The 20,999-nt window shown below is 34.2% G+C and overlaps 1 protein-coding gene across 3 annotated transcripts in view; it reads right to left on the minus strand.

The window, feature by feature from the left end:
• Nucleotides 1-20,999, minus strand: part of Vamp7 (Vesicle-associated membrane protein 7) — a 100,092-nt gene that overhangs the window by 5,266 nt on the left and 73,827 nt on the right. For all 3 annotated transcript variants that reach the window (XM_089104936.1, XM_089104937.1, XM_089104935.1), the window contains exons 3-6: nucleotides 19,622-19,759; nucleotides 9,860-9,950; nucleotides 6,701-6,768; nucleotides 1,260-1,352 (exon numbers count right to left, since the gene is read on the minus strand). In XM_089104936.1, coding sequence (XP_088961062.1) covers nucleotides 1,260-1,352; nucleotides 6,701-6,768; nucleotides 9,860-9,950; nucleotides 19,622-19,759 — 390 coding nt within the window. The remainder of the gene's footprint in view (nucleotides 1-1,259; nucleotides 1,353-6,700; nucleotides 6,769-9,859; nucleotides 9,951-19,621; nucleotides 19,760-20,999) is intronic.

Here is a 20,999-nt window from a genome sequence, read left to right on the forward strand (position 1 = left end):
AGTAAAGCCTATATTTAATGCCCTTTCTTTTTATGCCCTTTAATGCCCTTGATGAATTTGTTTAGTTTCATTGCCCAAGTTAAACAAAAATATTTTGTTAAGTTTATTGCGCATTAAAAACGAAAAACAAACAAAAATTCTTTGAGATTCTCTTAAAGAAGTATAGCTGAAACTGAAGATTGAAAGAAATATTGCCTGGCAGATTATGGAAGATAAAACCAGAAAACTGCATCAAATAAAATGACTTGATATATATTTTCTATTATCTGTAAAAACCTAAAAGTTAGTGTTGCACTGAAAACGCAAAATAGACCCCTTCCCCCTCCCACAATAAATGATGTTTTTAGGAGCAGCAATTCTATAACTAGTCTGCACTAATTAAATAAAATTGATAAATATCTCAATAGTTTTTCAGCGACCACCATATTGGTATCTTTTAGTACGCAATTACAATTCACTAAAAAAGAACTTGTGCAGGCTCTGTTTTAGTAAAGCGCTAGATTTTAGAATCCTTTAGATATTAGAAAACACTCTGAGTCAGTACGTTCTAGATACTAGTTTCTTGTTTTCTTACGCTAGATTATAGAATACTTTAGATATTGTTTCTAGATACTAGTATCTAGTATAGATACTAGTTTCTAGCTTTCTTACCCTAGATATTAGAAAACACTATGAGTTAGTTTATTCTAGATACTAGTTTCTAGTTTTCTTACGCTAGATTTTAGAATCCTATAGATATTAGAAAACACTACGAGTAGGTACATTCTAGAAACTAGTTTCTAGTTTTCTTACGCTAGATTTTAGAATCCTATAGATATTAGAAAACACTATGAGTAGGTTCATTCTAGAAACTAGTTTCTTGTTTTCTTACGCTAGATTTTAGAATCCTATAGATATTAGAAAACACTATGAGTTAGTTTTATTTTAGCTAGTTTTCTAGATGTATCTTACGTGCTCAGCCAAGCAGTAGTTTTTATTCGTTTAAACTGGCAACTTCGCTCTTCACTTCTGTAAGAAAAGCTTCCTACAACTAATAGAAAAAAAAGTCTTTATTGATATATTTGAAGAGAAACATCTTTTACTGAGGCAATACCTGATCTTACCAAACTTTACAGTTTACTGTTTTCTGAAACGAAATTCTACCATCGTTTTGGCCGTCCGTAATTGCCTACTACGAAAGCCTGGAATTTTCAATACAATCTGCGCCAACCCCAATCGGGACGCCCCTGATAACGAAGACAAATTCAAGAATTACATACCAGTAACAGAAGACTAGAGAAAACCCAAATTTTTATATTCTTCCAGAACATCGATCTTGCCAAATGTCTACTTGTAGATGAAAACGTAACACTCTAAAAAAAGAAAGAAATAGAATGGAAGAAGAAAAAATAAATAGATCACACAGTCACTGCATTCTAATTTATTATTCACGATTTAACTGAACATATTTCAATATTACCCAACATTATTCTTTCTTTTTTTCTGTGTACATTCTTAAGACAAAAAAAAAAAAAAAAAAAAAAAAAAAAAAAAAAAAAAAAAAAAAAAAACACTAGTGCTTTGCCTAAATAAAATGTATATTGTTGCAGGTGATGTTGATAAATAGCCTAAACGAAACACATTTTCCGGACAACATCCGCCGTAGAAAAAGTGGGGTAGCATAGTATTAATGCTACTTGGCAGTTTTCATGACCTAGTGAAATTGTTTAAGGCACATTTGGCACCTTTTGGAATTCTGCTACTGGCAGCTTTGGAACGTTTTCCATACCTGGATAACATTCTATTCAAAATAGTAAAAATTCAAAGAATAATAACGATGTTGCGACTTAAACTCACATTATTAACAGGCAATTGTTTATATAAAAGCTGCAGCTAAAACCCCTGTGTCCGTTGAGAGAATTGTTCTGGGACCATAAGTCAAGTCTTTATCATAAATCAACCCTGAGGTAAAACGCAGAAAATCGAAAGCAAGATTTTGGCTAAACCTTTGGATTGCTAGTGATCCTTTTCTTTCTGGTGCTGCTTTTAAGTTTAAATACAAGACTAAGCATCATTATAAAAGCGCTGCACCGTGCTCGCTTGAATACGTGGAATAGATCAAGCGATAAAGCCTTTTGGAGAAATGTAATTAACAGTGAAAAGTGTACACGTTCTTAATTCGAATATTTGATTTTGTCAACCATAATATATCTATTTATAGCTTAATCAAACCTTCCAAGGAGAATATGTTTCTATAACCAAAATCATCGAATGAATTTTTTTTAATAGTGATTCTAGAGTACGCGCCGTACCACCGAGAGAATCGGTCTGGGACCAGAAGGCCTTAATGTAGTATCAACCTAGAGGTAAAACATGCTAAATCTAAAGTTAAGTTTGGCCGCCCCTTTGGATTGTATGCAAACATTTTCCATCTTTTGCTATTTTTCAAATCAAACAGTTTTTCTAAGTGTCATTACAAGAGCACTTTGCTCTGTGCTCACTTGAATAAGGGGTGTAGACTGAGTGGTGATGCTTATGGGGATTGTAGTGAAGTGTAGTCACTAATTCGGTACTGCTGGATTTTTCCAGCGATTATATATCTACTTTTAATTCAGTTGCCAGAATTAAAAGTAGATTTAATAGAAACAAGCCTTAGTCATCAAACATCTTTAATCCTCAGTTTTATAGATTATGAGCAAGCATTTGATTCAGCTGATAGAAATGATTTAGCAAAGGTCTTGCCCTTGTATGGTATACGAGATAAATATACTAAAGTGATTAGTGCTATGTGCTATCTTGCGGGCCACTTTGGAAATGCATCGTAACTCCACGGAACGCATATAAAATTATATAAATACCGATATTAGATTCAGACCTATTGTAGATATTTTTTGGAGTGACAAATTGAAAAATAATGAATTTTTATTAATTATGTTTACTATTATCTTATATAGAAGCATAGATAATATAATGAAAATAATGATACTAAATGCACATTGTAAAAAATATATAATACTAACGATAAGAAATAGCCCAATAAAAAAATAAAATCATAGAAAAATATTTATTTCATTAGTCCAATATTTATTTATCCACTTTTTCACTTAGCTTTTGCAAGTCGATCTCAATTTGGGTGTTTGCACATCGTTATGTTTGAGCGAGTTTTGTGTTTGCTAAATTTCATTTTCGAAAAAAAAATATTCGTAGGTGTAAGTTGAACCAAAAGCGCAAACAACTTTTTATGTCACATTTCTTACATTGGATATTTTTCTTTTGTTACGTAAATCTTTCAAAAAGAACTTTTTTTGGTTCTTAATTTTCAAACATGCGTTTTAATTCATTATTGCACTGCATGTCAATCAGATCCATTTCGGAGATATTCTGGGACAGACTGAATTTCAACATGAAAAGGAGAGGAATATATTTCAAAATTTTTTTTGTATTTTTTCCAACCCTAGATTATTGAATCGGCTTTCAAAAGCATCTGCTAGTTTTCTTTTTTCTTTTGCATATTTGGTATAATTGTTACATTTTGGTTTCTTAAATTCTTTCAACAATAGAGTGGTGAGCAGGACCGTCACGTATGGGGGGGGACGCCCTCCCAATGTTTTTGGTCACTAGGTCAAACAAATAAGTTCAGTAAAATCGTGGGACGAAGCTCACCGATTTTTCGACGCCACTAAAATTCTTTGTTCAGTTCAATAAAGACCACGAGAATACTGAGATGTCATCTACAGAAATTTTGAACTTGGTCGGCAAACGCAGCAGTTTTACCGACTCCTGCCATGATTTTACGGATGGTGCAACAATTTTCCATTTGGTTAAATAAACAGCATTAGTATAGTAACATGATATGTACCGAAATCTAAATCTTGATTCGTAAATGCAGCGGTTTTACCGACTTGTGCAGTGATTTTACACATTGTATTCAAAACGGCCAATATGCTAATTATTGAAAAAGAACAGTCGTTAAAAATGACCCGCCAGTCGATAAAATCTCTAGCCCCCCCCCCCAAAAAAAAAAACATTTTGGCTAGTAACGACACTGGTGGTGAGCATTATTAATTTTCAACAGCGATTCAAATAACAACAATTTCTTCTGAAATGTTCGCATGTCGTTAAATGTATCGAGTATGAGGATATCTTTCCCTGGTAGTGATATATTTAATTCACTGAGTTTGCTTACAATAGCCACTAAAAAGCATAAATCCGACAATCACTCATCATTTCTTAATTCTGGCACAGATTTTTTTTTTGTCGTTTTTCATTCATAAACAAATCAATTTCTTCTCTTAACTGATAAAATTGCTGTAAACATCTTCCACGACTTAAATATGTCGACTCGACTGAAGTAGACAACGTCACCGTATTCAGAATCTAATTCTTCCAGAAAATCTTTAAATTGTCGATGCGCAAATGCTGATCGAATGTAATTCACTGTTTTTATGACTACTTGGATAACATAATACATTGATAATACCTGGGCTATACAGCATAACAATATGATACTTGGGCTATATACATCGATAAACAACATTGTTAAGAATGAAATATCGAATCTGCGATGTTCCTATATGCGCGCATCATGAGGGCGCAGAATATTGCGAGCCGCAATGATATTTACGGCGGGCCGCATGCGGCCCGCGGGCTCGCCATCCCTGTGCGAGAATAATACTGCTGCCGTTAAGGTAGGAAATGAGGTTAGCAGCTGGTTTTGTACTAAATCAGGAGTTAAGCAGAGTTGTGTCCTATCTCCATTTATATACATCGTTTTGACGGACTTTGTCTTAAGGAGCACAGTAAGGGCAATGGGAGAACAGGGAATCTAATGGGGAAGTAAAACTTTCCTGGACTTATCCTGATTATGATTACACTAATGATTTAAGAATCTTAGATGAAAGAGGGGGGGGGGGGGAGATTGAACTTTTAGAGGTTTTCCGAGTTGCTGGTGCTAGGTTTGAAAATTAATAGGTTTGAAAATTAATGTTAAGAAGACTAAGTCGCTAAGATTAGGAATAAGGGAATATGAAAAGGTGACGTTAGGTAGCGAAAAGATCAATCAAGTGGACAGCTTCACTTACCTTGGTAGTATTATTAGTAAGCACGATGCGTGCAATGAAGATGTTAAAAGTAGAATAGCCAAGGTCCAGGGTGTTTTTTCAAAGTTGAAAAAAGCTTGGAAGAATAGGAAGATAAGTCAGCAAACTAAGATTAGGATACCGGAAGCTAAAGTGATGACAGTGGTCAAGTATGGCTTTGAAGCATGGGCGCTCCGAAAAACGGAGGAAGATTTGCTGGATGTTTTCAAGAGAAATTGCCTACGGATTGTTTGTATACCCGACAGACTGACGGTATTTTAAACAGAAGGCTGTACAAAAACTGTGGTTCAATCCCGCTTTCTAGGGTTATAAAGAGAGAAAGGTTGAGATGGCTAGGCCACGTTCTGTGGATGAAGGATGACAGATGGGCATAGATTGTCTTTTTCAACCAACCGTCCAGGGCTTAACGAAAAGCATGTAATAATGATAGATTTCAGGGAAATGGGATGTAAGTAAAAGGAGTAAAAGGATGTAGTAAGGATAGATTTCAGGGAAATGGGATCTTCCTCGGAGAATGTTTAGATGGAGGCTTTGGATTGATTGGGATGGAGAAGGAGCGTGCGTATCTTTGTTGGCCTCAGATGGCTTAGTGCTGCCATCTGAGTTGTTAGTGGTAGTAGTAGTTCAGTTAATACAACCCTCCAAGGAAATACTTCTTGTAAAGCTAAGACCGATTTTACCGAAAAATCACGTGATAATTTGATATTCTACTTGTTTCGTCAGATGATATCCGGTCCACGCTTATGATGGTAAAATGATCCAGGAATTCTGACAATGAGGGTATTTGTTTTTACTACTTTTCGTTATATTACCCAGCTTTAATTAGTTATATTACAATTTTGGTGGACTCAGTCTTTTGTACCAAATATGTTTCTAATTGTCATATTAACTCTTTCCTAAAAAGACGAAAAGATCCTGACAACTGCATTAGCAACCTGTCATTCACTATATCCTCTGTTTCAAACAAAGTTTTTGTTAACTTTTATTACAAAATTTATAACAAACCCTATTCAAGAGTATGGAGTTTTTGGTTTCTGTAGCAGTTTTCACTCCTCTCAGGATCGCCATATTCTCCCAAGTCTTACTCGGCAGATTTTTGGAATATTATAGATACAAAACAGAATGTAAAGAAAAAATATACACTATTCTGGATCTTTTTGCTTTAGAACTTTTCTGGGACTTTTCGCTCTTTTAGTTCGTATCTTTTTTTGCATATTGATTTTGTCAATGGAAACATGGGTAAATATTTAACGAATGCATTGGACTTCTAAAATATCTGGAATATAGACTTCTGGAATTCCGGAGATATTATCTTTCAAGTTATCTTTGGGCCTTCAGAAACAAAAACAAAAAAGTAAAAAGAAAAAGAACAAAAAGATACAAAAAGTAAAAATGAAAAGAATTCTAAGTAAACCAAAAAAAGCCGAATTTTCTTTCAGAGTGAATTTTAGTTTTCTGTAACCAGGAATCTCGCAAGTTAGATAATTCTAACAAAGGAACTTTTATAGAACACAAATAAACTTTTACTTAAGATTATATCACAGGTGCATTTCTAGGTAATTACTAAAATAAGGCAAATAAAGACAATAATAAAAAAATAAATAAGAAAAAATATTACTTACTGAGGCGTTTAAATTATCTGCTTTGTTGATTAATAGCTCCAATCTTTCTCCTCTTGTTGTCAGGGATTCTGCAACAGCATAAAGATTCGTTAGTACTAATCTAAATTGAAAATTGTAATCCCTTAGTAAAAATTAACTTTCTAGTGGCAACCAAAAAAAAGCTGTTCTACCGACAACTGAAATTGACTTTTTAACAATTTTGACCTGAATTGTGATTTTAAAACTGTGGTTTTAGAACCGAAGGTTTTTTAACTATTTCCAGAATATTTTTTGTATTTCCGAACACAAGTGTTTTGTGTTTTTCCGAACACAAAACACAAGTGTTTTGTGTTTCAAAACACTCTATTTCCAGGATTTTTGTCTTTCCGATCTTTTAGTTATTTTGAAAAATGTTGATATTAACTAAAAAAAACCTCTACTCAAGAAACTGGAACTTTATCAAGATCAGAATATTTTTGAAGTAAAAAAATGGAATATTTCTTTCCTATATCTTTCTAATTCCAACATCCAAAGCTCTTTCATCTGGGCAGTCGCTGGAGCACACCTATACCCAAAAAATTGGTACTTTACCAAGATTGAAAGAAAACCGGTATTCAATTGGTATTTTACTGGAATGAAAGAAAACTGTAATATTCCGGTTCTTTCTACTTCAATCTTCTAAACTTATTCAAAAAGTGCATAAGCCGGAATATTCTCGTTCTTTCTACTTCAATCTTCTAATCTTATTCATAAAAGGCATAGTCGGTGGAGTATACATACACAAAAGGAACTGGTGTTTTATCAAGATTGGAATAATACTAGGTAAAAAAAAATTGAATTATTTCGTTCCATATGGATCAATTAGAAAATCTGAATTGACATTAGAGTACACCCATACAAGAAAATTGGTATTTTATCAAGATTGGAATTTACCAAGAATCTTACATCTTATAGCTTTCTTTTGCTAACGTCTTTCATCATTCTGCTCTGATTAGCAGTCTGAGAACAATGATGGGTATATCATCAAATTTCTCTCACTATTGTTCCATATGGTAGAAAAATGGTGTCCTTCATACTTATTGCTAATACGAGTGAGTTGTAAGTTCTTAGAACAAAGATGAGTTAAAAAACGATAATCTTTGCAGAAAGATGTGAGATCTTAGATGTAAGATCTTAGAGCAAAAGAACAGGCTTATACTAATTTACTATCTATACTATTTATACCCATTATATTATTTATATTTATATTATTATTATATTATTTTTATTATATTATAATATTATATATAATATTATTATATTATTATACTATATAAAAATATACTATATACATTATACTATACTAATATACTTAGAATTATTGTTTTGGATCATATGATGCCTTTGATAATATAATTAACCATCTAGTTATGCGTTAATATTTAAATTTCATTTAGATTGTAGTTACTAATTAACAGAAGTTGATACTTAATAATGATAGAAATGTGTTAGTTCTAGCTAGGGTAGCAATAGTCCTAGCGAGGGCAGTTTTAGTTAAGGCTCGAGCACTGGGAAGGGTCGAGTTAGGACAACAGATTGCAGAGGTAGACGTAGCATGAGTAGCAGTGGTAAAGTTTCACTTCGGTGAAAACTCAACATCATTTCTAGTAACGTGGCTAGACTTTTAACTTTAATAATTCAAACTTTAGGCTCAGATTCTTAACCAACATGCTGAAAAATCCTTAGACACTAACTTTAGTGAAATCAAACGCCATTTGTAAAGTATCCGTCTTGATTTTGGACGTCTGTATTGCCACCAGGGGCGTAGTTTGCTATTAAACAGGAGGCCAACTGCCCCTTACAGTTCTCGGTTTGCCCCCAGACCCTAGTTTACCCTCCCCCAGCTGAAATTTATTTTCATCATATATCTTGTCAAAAAAAAATACGCCTGCATAATTCAAGCATCCCCAGAAACGAGTCAGTTTTCTTTAGTATATCTTTACCTTTGTGGTACTATATGGCTTATTTTTCAGTTTTCACTGTCATTTTCAATTGGTATGAGAAAATTGGCTTTTGACGAAATTGTGCCACTGATTGTGTCGTACCGTTATGTGCGAAGTTAACGCTTGCACGTGGAATTCGAAACTTCATCTTTTTTCCAGAAATACAGACTGCCATAATTATATGCCATAAAATGAAACTTTTTAATACTACTGAATTTTCTAAAATCTGCCCAACAAATTTATTTGTGTAAAAACTTTGACAAGTCTTTTCGAGAAACAAAATTATCGGGCTTGCAACAAATTTTCAGAAAATGTCTGAATAAAAGAATGACGAATAATGGATCAAAACAAAGTATATACGTTTTTTAATACCCTTTTTCATGCCTTACTAGGCTACTGGTGAGTACGCCGGGGCTGCTTTTAAAATTTCAATAATTTTCGACTTTCATATAATTTCTGAAGTTGTCCATGCGATTCTCCTAAATTTTGGCATTTTGGGGTTTAATCTATACATTCTTCTTTTTGAAAAATTAGTACTACTACTACTATTAACAACTCACCGCAGCACCAAGCTGTCTGATACCAATAAAGCTACGCACACTCCTCATGAAAGAAAATTCAGGGCGGAGAGAATTGCAGTAGACCCCCCTCCCAATTCCAAAATTGGATAAAGTAGGCACTTACGGAGGGTTTGATCGAGTTCTAGAGGAGGAGGAATTCAAAACGAGTAAACGAACATATTATATGAAAATCATGTGGAACTGTTGGGAAACCTGGAAAATATAAGATTTTTAACGAGCTTAATCGATGTTTTTTTATATTTTTTTTGTTTACAAAACTTACTTACAACAAATTTTCAGCTGTATAAAAATAAATGACCAATATTATGAACAATAGTATTTCTAAGTTCGTTCATATTCCTGTTGGTATGAATTATCTTGTTGGATTCTCTTGAGTCGGAGAAAGATCACAATAGCTAAATAATTCACTTTTATTTTGCAAAATTCTAAATTATTTTTAAAGCAAGATGCTCCCCTACAGAGGCACCCTAATGAAAAAAAAATAATAAAATAACAGGCAGATTAAAGGAAAATCAATATCACCATGGGGATAAGCGTTGGGAAATATTGTGCAAGATCTGCTTGGTAAACATTCATGCTAAAATCAGACAAGTATTAAAAAACATACAAATACCTACCAATATTTTGAACCATTATGTTTCGAAGTTCATCCACATCCTCTTTTACTTGAACTATCTTGTCGGATTCTTTTGGGTCAGAAAAAAACCGCTAGAAATAAATCATTAACTTTTTTTTATTAATAGTTCACAAAAACCTACAAATTAGATAAAAAGCAAATTTCTTTGTTATTAAAAGCAATAACATCCAACAGTGAAAAAAGTACTCAGTGGCTCGTAGAATTTAGCCATGCCCCTCAAAATAACAGCGTCTTTAGAAAAATATTCATTTCAGTTTATCAAACAGTTCATGGTAACTAAGTATTAGTAAGGAGCGTCCCGGCTCAATAGTAAACAAAACTCTAAAAACCGAAATTTTGATACCAATAGATACATAAAAAGAATTAGATTTTCATGCTGATTTCAAATACATAAGTTTTATCAAGTTTAATTTTACCCATCAAAAAGTTACGAGCCTGACAATATTTGCCTCATTTTCGAATAAAGAGGGAAAACACCCACTAAAAGTCATTCAATCTTCATGAAAACGACACCATCAGATTCAGCATTTCAGAGAACCATACTGTAGAGGTTTCAAGCTCCTATCTGCAAAAATGTGGAATTTTGTATTTTTGCCAGAAGAAAGATCACCGATGCGTGTTTTTTTTTCAGGGCTGATAGCATCGACCCAGTTATCCTAGAATATCACAAGAGGGCTCATTCGAACGGAAATCAAAAGTTATAGTGCCATTTTTAAGTGACCAAAAATTGGAGGGCAACTAGGCCCCCTCCCAGGCTCATTGTTTTCCCAAAGTCACCCGACCAAGAGTAGGTTACGTGGGAGGATTTTTCCATGGGGGAAGGGAATTTTTCCATGAAGGGGGGCGTCAGATTTCCCAGCATTATTAAAAAAACGATCAGAAATTAAAATAAAAAAATAAGTTTTTTCAACTGAAACTAGGAGTAACATTAAAAACTTAAAATGGACGAAAATTATTACGTATATGAGCGGGTTCACCCCCTCGTCAATACCTCACTCTTTACGCTAAAGTCTTTTTTAGCACTTTCACAAGAGCTATTTATTCTAATCGAACTGGGTAGGCCATTTTATTGAAATTAACTGTTTAGACGTTACAATAAAAATGGAGGATAACCCGAGCTAACTTCCGGACGCTCCAGATCCCACAGCTGTTTTCCAGTTTATACGGGAGATAAATTATAAACTGGATTTTCTCCTTTAGAGAGCAGAATTATCAAGCGAGTTGACAGAAATGAAAAATAAACTTAGGGTAACTTCCATTAATATGGACTCTATAGAGGTGGAATTAAAACGTTAGAACCTCTTGATTTATAACCTCCCTAAGTGTGACCCACGCTTGTCGAGTTTGAAAGTTGAGGTAATTGATTTTCAGGAATGGTGCCTCCTGAACCTCCAGTAATGTCCAAGAGAAATAAAGATTGTTTCTGTTTAAGATCAGGATCCCTTATGGTTAAGTGGCATGATTTGGAAATCAGGAATACGGTTTCAAAGAAAGATTTTGTGCTGAAACAAACGGCGTTGGTGTTACCACGGACAATTCTGCGTCCCAACGCAAGGCTATAAATAATTTAAAGCCCATGCCGTCTCAAGCCATAGAAAAAGGCCAAAACGTTCGTCTCAAGTACGATAGCCTGATAATCAGAGGCAAAAAATTGTCTATGATCTTAACAGAAAACAAAGTTTAAGAAACTAATAAAACTACCCTACTATGCCTCTTATTAACTCAAGATTAAAGTTTAGTCGTACCCATCTTACCCAAAAAAACACGAAAAACGTATACAAACTTTGTTTAAGTCCATTTTTGTTACGCTTTTACGAGTCAGACAAACATTTCGGGGAGGGGGGATTAGTTGCCCTCCAATCACTTTCGACTATTAAAAAGGGACTTTTCGAAGTTCCTACGACAACTCCTTCGATACGAGGTGCCCTGGTATAAACAAAAAAATAAAAAACAATACATTGTACGCGCATCGATCTTGACTATAAAAATGTCAAGCCTTCCAACCACTTTCGACTATTAAAAAGTGCAACGCACGAGAACGTTAGCACCCAGAAGAACCAGGAGGAAGAGCGCATCGATGCTTCAAAGCAAACCAACTCCTTTGGAAACGAAAGCGACACAAACACGGTACTAGAAAAGACATAAACACAGCCAAAACGGCAGGGAGTAAGCCCATAAAAACCCAAAATTAGCCCAGCGGATAATTACAGTCTAGCTGCTGGACATGCTTGACGAAAAAAAAGAACGCGCAGTTTAAGAGCCATAGACAAGTCGGATTATTGTTAACTAACGGCCATCGAATTACAACAATTTCACAAACACATTGAGGCAGTCATTGATAACTCAACCTTGGCAGCACCAGGGTTTCCAGAGGCCTAGGAGTGACGATTATCACAGATAAACGTCTAAGCGTAGACATTATCGACCCAGTAGGAAAGGCAAGATCATAGACAAACCTAAAATTTTTATCTTTGAATATGCAGGGAATAAAAAGCAAGCTAAGATCTGTGAAGAGCGAGCTACTGACATTTGACACTACAACAATAATTGAAACATGGCATTGCCCCAGTAGATGGTCAAAAGTAAGGGGTTTCAAAATGGAACATGTATATCGAGAAGAAACGTTGGATAATCGTTATTAAGGTGGTCGTTATTAAAGAGGCTTGTTTCGGAACTTCTACAATAATGAAGAGTAGTTCAAAGAATTTATTTTGGATTAGACTAGATTTTTTAAATGGTTCTTGTATTGTAAATGGTATTGCAATAGGTGTGATTTATATCCCGCCCCAAATTAGATCGAATCAAAATGAAGATACGTGGATTCTGTTGGAAAGAGAATAAGATAAAAAGAGAACATTTTGAGAATGATAGGTTAATATTAATGGGGGATTTTAATCCTTTGGCTAATAATGAAGTTGAATTAAATTATACATCAATTGCAGGTATTCCGTCAATAGTCCCAGGTGTGTACAGGATCTCCAGGATTAGCAGGGGCAATTAAAGAAGAATTAATCAATAGAGGAAAATGTTGTCGGTACTATGCACGGAATTGGGATTAGCAAGTGGTAGCGGATGATTTGGCAAGGATAATAAACGGGGTGAGTTTGCTTGTGTGTCTGGGGCTTGGCCACGAGTCTAATTGTACATGATTTGGTGGATATTCATTGGGATCTAATACTAATACTAATGTGGAGGTGCTTAGGCTAGTGGGTTCTGACCATCAGCCTGTACTCTTAGAAGTTAGCCTACGGATCAGCCTACGGAACGCTTGGTCAGAAAAGGATAATATAAAACTTCGGGAAGCATTTTGAAAAGATGAGGTAGTTTCAAGCTTACGTAATTTAGAGAAATTTGATAGCCAGATTAGAACGATTGAAGAGTTTACAAAGATAATAGTTGATGGCCAGATTAGAAAGATTGAATAGAAAGTTGTCAGATTATAAAGTTGATAGCCAGATTAGAACGATTGAATAGTTTACAAAGACAATAGTTGATAGCCAGATTAGAAAGATTGAATAGAAAATTGCCAGATTAGAACGATTGAATAGTTTACAGAGATAATAGTTGATAGCCAGATTAGAAAGATTGAATAGAAAATTGCCAGATTAGAACGATTGAATAGTTTACAAAGAGAATACATGAGACAGCAGGATCAGTTCTAAGAACAAATGGAAGGTTAAAGGATATAGGGTTGTTTGATGAGGGCAATAGGATTAGAAGGTTAGAAAGATTTCAGGGAATAAAGATTTTAAGGATGGATGAACATGATGAGAATAGGGTTAGACAAGTTATAAGGTTTGAAAATATTCTTAAAGATTATAAGAGTCTTTTGAAACAGACGAAGAGGATAGCTATCCAAAAAATCCAGGGGGAGAAAAACTAAAAAAAATCATAAACACAAACAACAGATAGAAAAATAAGGATTTTTTTGTGAAAGAGCGGAACTCAATCCTCAAAAAATATTTCGACCCTATCTCCAAGGGCCGTCCTCAGTAAAACACAAATGAATATATAAAAAAACTTGCATTAAAACATAATCTTTAAAACTATTTTTTAAACAGTCCAAGAGTCCTCACTTTGACAAAGTTCAACCAGGATTGGTAGATAAAATGAAGTGCAACGAGACAATTCATTCAAATGAAAATAAAAATAATTAAGAACGCACTTCAAAATTTTTTTGGGTTTTTGGCAGCTAAACTTTAAATCCCTGTTGTTTCACCTGTTGTTTGTATTTATGATGGATAGGCAGTGTGGTCTTCGTCACTTTTATGAAAAAAAAAATCAGTTTAAAAAAGGAATGAAGTTCTTTTGGAGAAAAATTAAACAAGCTACCCCCATACTCAAGCCAAAAGTACCTGGTCCCAAGACGTGATTATTATAGCGTCCCGAACCAGCAAGCCAATTTGTTTGATTATCATTTCAGGAAGGAACAATCGAACATAGAAAAGGAGACCGGTCTTCCAATGATAGAATACGACCATGATTGTCTCAAACCGTGAGTGAAAGGAAGAATTGAAAAATATTTAAGCCCAATTGAAGGAGCTTCTGCGTAAGATATTGCTGGGGTTCCAACAAAAATTTTAAACAATTTCGACGGATTTTCCTTGAAAACTTCAATTCAATTCTGACTTTGGGAGAATTCTAGCCAACAAATGGTAGCCTAATTATCGCATAATTTTATTAAAACATAGTTCCAGTATAAAACTAATGGGATATCAAATTCTAGATTATCAGATTGGTTAGTAAAATACAAGAACAGGAGGAAGAGACATTGCTTTCAGAAGGTTATAACATCATAAATAGGGCTCTAGTTGATAAATATTTAATTTACATTATTAATTAGTATTATTAGCTAATTACTTAAAATTATTTTAAATAATGGTAAAATATTATTTTACTTTAATTAATTAATTACTTTATTAATTAATTATTTTACTTTAAGCAAAAGATTATTTTTATTTATTATCTTAATATTAATTACTATCATTATTAATTAATAAAATAATTAACTACAATTAAGTAATACGTCCTTGGAAAATATGCTCCTGTGGAAAATACGCAAAGGCAATAAGTGGCATTTTTAGATTTAGAAAAAAATTGACAGTACTGATAGGAAGCCCTTATTTGCTGATTTCTCGAAGGTATGCAAAGGATTTTTGTCAAGATATTAGTTGATATGTATTGAAAGGCAATAAGTATAGTGAAGCTCGCAGTTATTATAACCGTTTGAAATTAGAAAGGGAGTAAAACAGGATAGGAGTATTTCACCAAGTTTATTTACTCTGTATATTAATGATGTGGTTGATAATTTTAGACAAGAATGGGTCCAACGGTTTCACTAAGAAATCTTACCTTATCACTGTTGCTTTTTAGCCGTGATGAGGGCTGATCGGTAAATCTCCAGAGGTGCTCCAGATATACTTGGAGGTTGTTTTGAATGGTTTTGAATGTTAAAAAATAGACAAGGAAAAAACAGAAACAGAGATAAAAAAAACAAAAGTAGAGACGAGATAAATAACAAACAGAAAACAGAAAAAAAGGAAAATAATACCGTATTTCAAGTGTAAAACGGACATAAATTACTGTCAATAAATAATTAAGACTAAATTGAGAACGAAGAGAAACTACAACAACCAGGAGTAGGGCTTAAATCCCCTATGCCCCGTAAAGACCAAAAGCAACTTACGCTTTACTGAAAACAGTTCTTATTTCGAACTGTGAGTTTTTATTTGTCATAACATCGAATAAAAAATCATCATTTTAAAAACGGTGATGGAAAAACGATGATATTTAATATATACATATATATATATATATATATATATATATATATATATATATATATATATATATATATATATATATATATATATATATATATATATATATATATATATAAGCAAAAGAAAAAGAAAAAGAGGGATAATGACAAATAAAACGAAATTAAAACTCATAGAACAATCGCACAAGCATAGTAATAAACCAAAAAATGACAACACAAGCCAAAGTAACAAGCACATAGACAAGCACGAATAAAACAAAGATAAAACTTATGGAACAAGCACACAAGCATAATAATAAACCAAACAATCATACAGTATGTATAACAAACACAAAAACAGTAGACGTGAAAGACCTATTGTTTTAAAATGGAACACCATGGGTGTCCATTTATTCCCCTATTATAAGCTGCAATGAACCTGCCGATGGCAGCTAAAACACAATTGTTAAACACAATTGGGGATGTAAGGGTGCCTTGCCTTACTCCGCGACGAACAGGTATGGTTATCTTTGTAATTATTCCATGAGGCAGATTAACAATGACAGTTAAATGATTATATGTATCACACAAAGCATAAATAACGCTGTTAGGCTACTGACCTTACGTTTATACAATTCAGTTGAAGATATCCGTGTAAATTATCGATTCAACATCAAGGCTAATATTTTGGCTCCCCAGAACTAGCGGCTCTCCAGATTTATCAGCATCAGTGAAAACTAGTAACAGTGCAGTGGGTGCATGAGCGCACCCTATTCCTTTCTGGAACCCAAATTGGTGTGGGGGCATATGTCATTTATCAACCAGCTCAGGCATTATCAACTTCTCAAAAATTGTACAAAAAGTTGTAGCTACCGTTATTGGCCGATATGAAGAGCACTCATTTAGGGGTTTACAGGAGTAAGACGGCCAGTTGAAAACGAGGCAGGAACTATTCCTTTTGTAAACACCATTTGGAAAAGTGGGGCAAGGTGGGAAAAAAGAAAACAGGTTTCATATATGAGGTATTTGGCGCAAACGTGATCTGTACTTTTTCAAAAAGGTTTCTTAATTTTACGAATTATATTATAAAAATCCAAAACTGATACAGTAAACATTAATTTGTCTCCTATTGAAAGTATCTTTTTGAGTGTAGCTTTGGAGGGATTTTCTATTAGTGGGTCTGGTTCTGAAAGCTCTCTGGAGAAATGTTGTTCCCATAGTTCGGGAGGGATATTAAATGACTGGTTTGGCTTTTGTTTTTGTGTTAAATTTTTGCACAAAAGTCCTGGGTTATTAAAAATCTTTTCAGAAAAATTGGAACAAATAGTAGCTCTATTTTTCTCTAACTCTTTTGAAAAACGGCGTTTGGTGGATAAACGAATCTGGTTTACTATACCAGTTCTGGGATGGTCGCAATCTATCCAGATACTTAGCCAGAATTTGGCCCTATTAAAAGCCTCAACAAGTGAAAGATTCTGATACCAGCCCTTCACTTGGAATCCGACTTGTACTTTAGTGCAAGGGGCAAACTGCTTTTCTGCTTGTAGTAGGGTGTGTGAAATTAGTGACACATATATATTTAACTTAATACGAGTTTTATTGATTGAACAAGGAACCGAACTCTGGAGAAGCTCACATGGTATTTTATAGTTGTAAGAATAATATCAATACAATGCTGGTACCGGGGTATATAAATCTTATTCCATTCTACCACAGTACACCACTTAGAATCTTGGATTACCCGTGCACGGTTAAATGGAGCCATAATACTGAAAGACAACGGCAAATGGTCAGATACTACAAACTCATTAAGTACGCTTACACTTACTGCACGACTGGCAATACTACCGGAAACAAGCACATGATCAAGGTTTGACACTGATCCTGAGGGGTGTATATATGTGAAATCAGCAGATTTTGGTAAGAGAGCACTTTCATTTGGAATCAGGCTAAGAAGCAGAGCCGTACGTGGATCATCACTTTTCAATAGGTCACAATTAAAGTCCCCCAACAGAACCCAATAGAGGTGCAAGGCTCTGATTTTACTCAAACATTTACCAAATTTTCTGCATGCTAGAGCAAACTTCTTTTCAGAATTTTCGTCTCTATAGTCTGTCGGCAGGTATACATTAACAATGACAACACCACCCGCTTTAACTGCAACGAAATGGTCAGATTTTGCAAACAGTTCGGAGTTAGTATGTCGATCTATTATTGTAGCATGTCCACCTGAGGGGCGGCCTCGGTTTCTGGACCTTTTAGCGGCTACAAAGTGGAGCACATGTGATGGCACTATATCCATTAGTTTCATATTATCAGCAGAGAGAAAATGTTCCTGTATGCATATGATTTCTTTAGTAAGGCAAAGTTGTTCCACCAAGGCGATTTTTGCACTGATATTACCATTTACGTTCCATGACAAGACGCTCTTTTTAATATAGGGCTCAACCATTTCGAACAGATTGGCTTTTTGGCTTCAAAGTCTTGTTCAACGGGCAGTTAGCATGTTAACACGTGTGTTTGGTGCTTTGACAATTCAAACAGCAGATCGGGTCCTTGCACGGGCTTTCTTTCGCACACCGTGGAAATTTTGGGCGCATCGGCCACATTTCTTCGTATTTTTGCATTATGTCGACATATGGCCGATTTCATGACAATTAAAACAACGTTTCGGGAGAAAAATAAATTCTTGTATTTTGAAACGCTCGAAGTCAATTTTAATCGTCATTTGTGCGGCGGTATCAAAAGTATTTCTACTTTAAAAATACAGCTTGAAGGTGCGTGATTTCCCACATTGTTCGACTTTCTCACAGCCGACTATTAATCTTTGTAATTCCTCAGGACTAAGAGACTCGGAAATCCCTTTGACTATACCGATGTGTGAGGGAGTTCTGATTTTTGCGCTGGAACCCTGGTTTTGATTATTAATCCCAAGCGCCAATTTCTCCGCAGTAGCCTTCTGCGCAGAGGCTACCCGCCACCCATTTTTTCCTGGTCTGGGCTCAACCTTAGAAGCATCAAGCGATTCGCCACACGCAGATTCTATAAACGCTTTCTGCTCCGATGGGGTTTTCAGTGGCGGAGGGTTTGTAACAGCTACAGAGTAAACCAGCTTTGTGGGGGCATTTGGTTGGGTAGCGAAACTAGTTCGAGTAAAAATATTTAAGTCACCTTTATTCAGACGCTCCATGAAGCCTTCAAAACGGCGGCATATATAATTTACTTTTGTGGTTACGTCAGCAGTTATCTCTTTTCTGTATGCAGGTACCTCGGCGGGCTCAAAAGTGACGAATATAGGAAGTTCACGCTTTTCCGTAGCTGATTTGGCAAAGAAATTCACAATCTCCAAGACATTTTCATATATATATATACTAGTCTATTTGTGACTTAAAATTCAAATTCGGCAACCATGCTGAGAAGGAAATTTTAAATTAAATTCTATTCTACTCCTGTTCGCGACAGTTTATGTCTGTTATATGTTTATCTTGATTATTAACTTTAATTTCTGTTTGTTTTGGGTTTCATTTATTTATGTACAGTGATTTATGATTTTTTACATTTGAATTGCAATTTGACTTTATTGTCGCTCGTCTTAGGTTTATTGTGGCTCTTTACTTTTCTTTCAAAAACTTCTTTTGTGGATTTTTTTTAAGTTAATTTCTGTTCGTTTTTTGTAGTCACAGTTCTTTATTATTATTTATTAAAAGACATTTTTGCAAACCCTTTTTAGGCATTTTTCGCTTTAAAAATAAATTTTTTGGGTTGATACTGACATATTTGGCATAATTTTTGCAACAAATTTAAAGTAGGTTGTTTTTAGAAGCTAAAGCTTGTAAAAAAGTATTCTGATCAATTTCGCAATAATTTGTTACTAAAGCAGCAATGTTAGAAGCAATTGAGTCCTAATCAAATAATAAGAGAGATAGACAGAGATACAGAAGAGAGAGAGAGAGAAAAAAGAGAGAGAGAGAGATGGTTCACCATTTGTGAAGAGAGGATCCTTGAAAATTCAGCATTCATGGCAAAAGGAAGGGCCGTGTAAACATTTGATCCATAGGATATTTTGAACCTCTTCTTGATCTCGTTCAAAAACATAAAAGCCTTTGATCTCTCAAAGTCCTAGAAATTAATTTACAATAGAAAACAATCACATAACTATACTTTCATTCAAAATATTTTTTCCTAGATGGGATTTCCCCATCTAACTTTCTTTTGTAATTATGCAATCAGCTACAGTATAATTGGACAAAAGCTGCTAAGTCGATCATGATTATATGATAGTTACAATGAAAAACTATCACATAACTATACTTTTATTCAATATATTTTTTCCTGGATGGGATTTCCCCATCTAACTTTCTTTTGTAATTATGCAATCACCTACAATATATTTGGGCAAAAGCTGCTAAGTCGATCATGATTATGGGATAGTTACAATGAAAAACTATTACATAACTATACTTTTATTCAATATATTTTTTCCTGGATGGGATTTCCCCATCTAACTTTCTTTTGTAATTATGCAATCACCTACAATATATTTGGGCAAAAGCTGCTAAGTCGATCATGATTATGGGATAGTTACAATGAAAAACTATCACATAACTATACTTTTATTCAATATATTTTTTCCTGGATGGGATTTCCCCATCTAACTTTCTTTTGTAATTATGCAATCACCTACAGTATATTTGGGCAAAAGCTGCTAAGTCGATCATGATTATGGGATAGTTACAATGAAAAACTATCACATAACTATACTTTTATTCAATATATTTTTTCCTGGATGGGATTTCCCCATCTAACTTTCTTTTGTAATTATGCAATCACCTACAGTATATTTGGGCAAAAGCTGCTATGTCGATCATGATTATGGGATAGTTACAATGAAAAACTATTACATAACTATACTTTTATTCATTATATTTTTTCCTAGATGGGATTTCCCATCTAACTTTCTTTTGTAATTATGCAATCAGCTACAGTATATTTGGGCGAAAGCTGCCAAGCCGATCATGACATTAGGTTTTAGGAACACTGATACAGAATATATAGTTAAACTATTAATTCAGGTTTTTCTCTTTTTCATTAATTTCAATTTGGTTTGAACAAACTAAGATTTCTAGGAAAATCTTTCTTGTAGATATATTTATTCTAATGTAGGCATTTTTTTAGCAATAATAAGCAAACACCATTGTCCCAAATCACAATTTTTTCTCAAACCATTGAGTTGAAATTTTTTTTTTCTTAAACCATTGAGGTGCATTCTATAGGTGGAAAACACAAAGAATAGGTTTTATGGGACTTGCTATTGTTTTTTTCTTATATCAAAGGATGTTGAATATAAATAAGAATTTAG

Source organism: Artemia sp. Qi Xiang Cuo, chromosome 19 (genome assembly GCF_049724085.1).
Source record: "Artemia sp. Qi Xiang Cuo chromosome 19, ASM4972408v1, whole genome shotgun sequence".
NCBI classification, from domain to species: Eukaryota; Metazoa; Arthropoda; class Branchiopoda; order Anostraca; family Artemiidae; genus Artemia; species Artemia sp. Qi Xiang Cuo.